The sequence below is a fragment of the Temnothorax curvispinosus genome, unplaced genomic scaffold (genome assembly GCF_003070985.1).
Source record: "Temnothorax curvispinosus isolate PA1 unplaced genomic scaffold, ASM307098v1 QBEX01008959.1, whole genome shotgun sequence".
In the NCBI taxonomy this organism is placed as follows: domain Eukaryota; kingdom Metazoa; phylum Arthropoda; class Insecta; order Hymenoptera; family Formicidae; genus Temnothorax; species Temnothorax curvispinosus.
The window spans coordinates 6397-12733 of NW_020218739.1; the positions used below are offsets into that span (position 1 = coordinate 6397).

At 37.4% G+C, this 6337-nt stretch overlaps 2 protein-coding genes across 2 annotated transcripts in view; one reads left to right on the top strand and one right to left on the bottom strand.

Moving 5' to 3' along the window:
• The window catches only part of LOC112458511 (protein unc-45 homolog B-like), a 2732-nt gene extending 265 nt beyond the window's left edge, over positions 1-2467 (bottom strand). The window contains exons 1-4 of the mRNA XM_025022195.1: positions 2264-2467; positions 995-1414; positions 341-670; positions 6-254 (exon numbers count right to left, since the gene is read on the bottom strand). Of these exons, the coding sequence (XP_024877963.1) occupies positions 6-254; positions 341-670; positions 995-1402 (987 nt within the window). The 5' untranslated portion in view covers positions 1403-1414; positions 2264-2467. The remainder of the gene's footprint in view (positions 1-5; positions 255-340; positions 671-994; positions 1415-2263) is intronic.
• Positions 2468-3281: 814 nt separating this feature from the next.
• LOC112458488 (methylcrotonoyl-CoA carboxylase beta chain, mitochondrial) lies at positions 3282-6268 on the top strand. Its single transcript, XM_025022142.1, has 9 exons — positions 3282-3640; positions 3934-4187; positions 4266-4537; positions 4754-4901; positions 4963-5378; positions 5457-5591; positions 5672-5808; positions 5869-5954; positions 6020-6268. The coding sequence occupies exons 1-9, from the start codon at positions 3527-3529 to the stop codon at positions 6135-6137; spliced, it is 1680 nt and encodes a 559-aa protein (XP_024877910.1). The 5' UTR covers positions 3282-3526; the 3' UTR covers positions 6138-6268.
• Positions 6269-6337: the final 69 nt, after the last annotated feature.

Here is a 6337-nt window from a genome sequence, read left to right on the forward strand (position 1 = left end):
GCTACCTCCATCAATCTTTGCACACCGCGAAGTTCGACAAATCGTTTAGACCAGTCTAACATAGTTACGCAATGAATGTTACTCATAATAAGTTTTATTATTGCGTCTCTAGCAGGGCCTGTTATTGTTCTACTTGTTATACTGTACAACAAGCACAGCATAATCGTGTCTATTTCCTTTTGCGCCTCGCATAAATCCTCGTTGAGATTTGAATCGGGTTTATTATTCATGTCGATGTAAGTGTTCAATATATTCTAAAATTCAAGTTCAAAAAATCCAATAAACTTTTAATTACTAAAATACGTGTAAAATAACTATATGTAATTTACTCGATATTTACCTGTAAACAATACTGAGACGCGTTAACTCTCTCTATAGATGTGCTGTTCATTAGTTCCAGACACCAAGACAGACCGACGTATTTCATAACGAACTTAGTTCGACTAAAATTGTTTTCGCATAACTCGCCTACAATACGAATCGCGCTGCAGATCACTTCCTCGTTCTTTTCCACTTTCACAAGTTGAACGATTTTGAATACGCCTTCCTTTTTAAAGATCTCCTCGGCACCAGATTCATCACGTGCGAGCACAAGCAAATCATTAATAGCAATTTCACGTTCCTTTTCACTAACGTTCACGTCAAATGCTATATCCAGCATTTCTGATACCTAATACAAAGCAAAATTAAGCGTATACTTAAATATAATGATCTGCAATAAAAATTTAAATAACTGTGACATTATGTTTGTATGATGTAATTTTTACCCGTAGTGTGCGAACTATTGATTAACAATAATTAATAATTATATAATAAAAGAGATAATAAAAATACATTTATCAAATTATATGTGATATTGAGCGAAACAGAAACTCTTACTAATGCATCCAATACGGAAAATGTGTTACAATTATTATTTTATCTAGATTAAATTATCATGTCTTGCTAGTTAACGAACTTTTGTAATAGTTTTGTGATAGTTATATATATTTACCTTAGGACTAGTATGTAAATTTTCCTTACGTTCTTGTACAATTTTAAGCAAGCGTCTCGCTAAGCGTTGAAAAACTTTGTTATTGGGATCAGATGAAATAATCATCTCTGCATCCCGATATGCCTCCTCGAATCTCTCTAACGCTTCTAGTGCTCGACATCTGCGATACAGTGCTTTGTTACAACATATCTTTAACGCAGTGTTGCAGTCTTCAACCACTTTCTCGTAATCGCTCAGCTCTAAACATACACCAGCTCGATTTCTGTAGTACATTGCTTTGTACGTTTTGTTCTCTTCTAGTTTTACTGCGTTTGTGTAGTGACTTAATGCTTCTGAAAAATTGCCTTTTTTATCCTCTTCGAGACCCTTCTTGTTCCATTCCTGTGCACTCATAACTGACTTCCTCATGGTGAAATAATTCTACGACACAAATTATATGATGTTGCATTATGATTTAACATAGAAAGACTCTGACATTTTTTAATCGTGTCCTTTATTTATATATGTATTATCTTAAATGCAAAAAGCACAGAAGATAAAATTATTACTAAATAATGATATGCATGCATGTGAAAAAACATGTATAATGGATCAAAAATAAATGCACAATTCAATAATAACAATGTAATTTCTAGTGTGAGACCTGCATGTAAATTGTAATCAATTGTTGCAATACTAGAATTATTTCTATACTAAAAAGTTGACTTTCTAGTTAAACAATGGAAAATAACAGAAGTCAATCATATAAGTCATCATTCAGCGTTCGTTCTCAGAATTTCTAGAAGTTGTGCATATTAGAATCAGACAATGTGGAACCATCCAGACGACTTATGACGCTACATGTAAATATTTTATTACGTCTTAATGCGACAAATATGTAATTATGTACGCTTTGCTGCAAGAATCAGGAGTAATTTACATTCCTCCCTTTTTTTGCGTCGAGAATTCAATTTCCCTGACGAAAGAGAGTCTGAGAAAGGCGAGCAAATTACCTGAGACTAGGTATGCGTGAAAATGAATCTCATTTCATCATTTTTTCTTACATAAAAAAATAGTGTATGTACCGTCAACCGAGCATTTTTTTCCAGTTTTTAATGTATCTCGAGTTCTTTGTTCATTTCTTGAGTTATTAATGACCTCGTGTGCTCTCGTGTGGTTTCTTTTCCCGATTATTACTACGTATCTCATATTACTTTTAATAACCTTTGTTACATTGTTGAACTTTCGTTCAGGCCGTCGGTGAAACAAAACAGAATATAAATTCTTTACCTGTCTCGGACAACTTCCTCTTCGTAACGAATCTTTCGTGCTATTCGAAAACCCTAGCTTTTCTCTGATTTTCAACTAATCGACCTTTCGACAAGTGTAACTGAACCGGCAAACATTAACCATTGAGGGCGCGGGTCGCGACTTAAGTAACAACGTTTATAGCCACGTGACCGGCGTAGCAAATGAGGCACAACGCTGCACGTCACTTCCACGTGACTTCCAAAAGCGCGGGCTCGGCCCAGTGATATATGTATATATCTCCGTGTACTTATTATTTTGTACAATATATTAATATTATTATACTTTGGCAAAATGTAATAAACTATGTATGTATATATTACTACGTTTACGCGAGCGTTACTTCTGTAGTAACTTACGATAATTTACTCCACGTAAACGAGTGATATATCGTAAGTTAATACAGAAGTAACGCTCGCGTAAACGTAGTATATGTCCTGCACAGTAATAATGTATTGGACACTCAAGTGAAACGGTTGAATCAAACGAGTCAGTAATTCCATCGTAGAGCTATATAGTTATTCTACATAGGCTGCGTTCGTCTTGACGCTTTCAACGCTGAAAGCATCGCTCTATCTTCGTTTGATGTTCAATGTGCAACAAAGATAGAATGATGCTTACAGCGCTGAAAGCGTCAAGACGAACCTAGCCATAGAAGTCGTAGTGGTGAGTTGTAAGAAATTGACCAATCACAGATTGAATATTCTCCTCAACTTCGAATGTGATTGGTCAATTTCTTACAACTCACGACTACGACTTCTATGTAGAATAACCTTTAAACAGTACTCAACCCCTTCTTGCCCCTTCTTCTGCACACATGACGCGGAAACGCTTGCCGCGCGGCAAGAGGCGATGCGGTAGCCAATCAACGTGTTGCTTTTCCGTACGAACCAAAAGTTTATTGGCTACTGCGTCGCTTTTTGCCGCGCGGCAAGCGTTTCCGCGTCCTGTGGGCAGGAGCTATCTCAGGCCTCAGGGCCAGGCTTCTCTCTGACCTAGCCTAGAAATAACCCCGCGCGACCATCGATTATGCATCGAATAATGCCAGTCATGCACGTATCTAATCGCGCACACATATGTGTACGTGTGGGTCCCATGATAAGAAACAAACAATCTCTTCTACGTGGCCACGTGCGTCACTGGAGCACTGAGCAGGTTCACTAACTTCGACTTGCACGTTACGAGACGTGTCGATTGTTATCGACTGTCATTTCTCTCGTGGCGGTAGAAAAGTATTTATGAACAATGTTACGACGGAGTCGTTATTTGCTGAGGCATTTTCGGCCCTCCGTGAGATTTTATCATGAGGAAGCGTCCGTCATCGGCAGCACGCCGGACACCAGTTCGCTAGTTTATCAGGTTAGGAAGTACAGTTGTGCATTTCACTGTTCTTTTTTTTTTGTAACTATACTTGTGCCACTTTGGAGGAAAATATAAACGTCATAATTTATAAAACTTATACACGAAGATCAACCTTTGATATTATAAGTAATATTAACTTCCAAACATGTGCTTCTTGCTTTAATTATGTAATATAAACAAATCACGTGTCTATATAGATATATTATAAATATAAATGTACTGAATTTTGTAACATGAATAAATTACGTATCTATCTACAAATATACTGTAAACGTAATTATTTTTTGCAGGATAATTACGCGCAAATGAAAAATCTTGTTGATCAGTTGAAAGACACTGTGGAGAAGATAGTTGAGGGTGGCGGGCAGAAAGCCAGGGACAGACATGTAAGCAAAGGGAAGCTCTTACCTCGGGAACGAATAAATACTCTTTTAGATAAGAATTCGCCTTTCTTAGAGTTCTCGCAATTGGCGGGTTACGAGATGTATGGTAAGGACGAAGTGCCGGCGGGAGGAATTATTACTGGCATCGGAAGAGTAGAAGGGTATATGACCCATAGATGACAAAATCAACATTTTAGATTCTTTCGACATTAGTGTTTCAACTAAATTTTTTTTTTCAGCACCGAATGTGTAATACTTGTAAACGATAGTACTGTAAAGGGTGGTTCATATTACCCCATCACGGTCAAGAAGCATTTACGAGCACAAGAAATTGCAGAGGAAAATAGATTAACTTGCATATATCTGGTCGACAGTGGTGGTGCAAATTTGACCAAACAGGCTGATGTTTTTGCCGATAAAATGCACTTTGGCAGATCTTTCTATAATCAAGCAAACATGAGCGCCAAAGGGATAGCCCAAATCGCAGTGGTTATGGGAAGTTGCACAGCAGGTTTGTCATTATTTTCTATTATCGATATTCAGGCTACGGTCAACGTGACACTACAAATGCTTTGGAGCATTCTTCTTCTCTTTCTTTCTTCATTGAAAGAAAAGAGAAGAGGAATGCTTCGAAGCATTTGTAACGTCACGTTGACCGTAGCCGCAGTTCAACATTTATTTTTGTTTTGTCTTATGTACTGATTTATCATTTGTATTCATGTTATAGGTGGTGCATACGTTCCTGCTATGGCGGACGAAAGTATTATAGTTGGCAATCAAGGTACAATATTTCTGGCTGGCCCACCACTGGTAAAGGCTTCAACGGGTGAAGAGGTTTCAGCAGAAGACTTGGGAGGAGCCGCGCTTCATTGTCGGTAATGATTTTAAATACTACACTGATCGTAAATGTTCAATCAGTTATAATTAAAATTGTAGGCAATCTGGCGTAACCGATCACTACGCGATAGACGACACGCATGCTTTGTATCTTGCACGTCGAGTTGTGAAAGATTTAAATCTGCAACAGTCTATGGATGTAAAAATCAGTAAAAACATTGAGCTGCCCGTCCACGCCATCGATGACATCTATGGCATCGTCGGAGTGAATCTGAAACGTCCGTACGATGTAAAGGAAGTCATCGCGAGGATCGTGGACGGGTCAAAATTCCACGAATTTAAAGCGCAATACGGCGAAACCTTGGTCACTGGATTCGCCAAAATTTACGGCTATCCTGTTGGCATAATTGCGAACAACGGTGTATTGTTTTCGGAAAGTGCTCTAAAGGGAACTCACTTTGTACAGCTTTGCACTCGAAGAAAAATCCCTCTTATCTTTCTGCAAAATATTACAGGTACAATTATATAAACACCGTTAATGTATTAAAATTCGTGTCACGCAATTATATAATTAAACAAGTTCATCAATATAGGATTTATGGTGGGTAGAGATGCAGAATTAGGTGGTATCGCAAAAAATGGCGCTAAAATGGTAACAGCGGTAGCATGCGCGCAGGTGCCGAAAATCACAGTGATAATCGGGGGTTCCTACGGAGCTGGGAATTTCGGTATCTCTTTTTAGCTATTTTAATATTTTCTTTCTGAAAAGAGAAAAAGATAATTTAAGATAATACGAATATCTGAATAGGAATGTGTGGTCGATCTTACTCCCCGCGTTTCCTTTACTCCTGGCCAAACGCTAGAATATCTGTAATGGGAGGAGAGCAAGCAGCGAGCGTATTAGCGCAAATCACGAGGGAGCAACGTGAGAGAGAAGGCAAACAGGTATGATTTAATTTTTGTTTCTTTAACATGCAGATATAAATACAAATTTCGATTTTGCAGTGGACTCAAGAAGAAGAAGAGAATCTCAAAAATCCAATTATAAAACAGATTGAGAAAGAAGGCAATCCATATTACTCCAGTGCTAGGTAAATTATTGTCGTTGCATAAAAAAAATATTAATTTTTTTTATGAATATCCTGATATTTTTTAGAGTTTGGGATGATGGTGTGATTGATCCGGTGGACACGCGAGTCGTACTCGGCTTGAGTTTGTCAGCGAGTCTGAACGTGCCTATATCTGACACTAAATTCGGTATTTTCCGAATGTAATACCAAGTACCAAAACGAGTGAAAGTATATCTTGAAAGTACCCCACGTTATTGTTAAGCTTTATGTTTTTTTTTTATATCTGATATATATACATATATATGTATACATGCGCCAAAAATTATATTTTGTAAAAGAAATATTTTTCTATTGTTATACATTCTAAATATATGTTTTGTTATATTTTACGCTGTTGATGATTT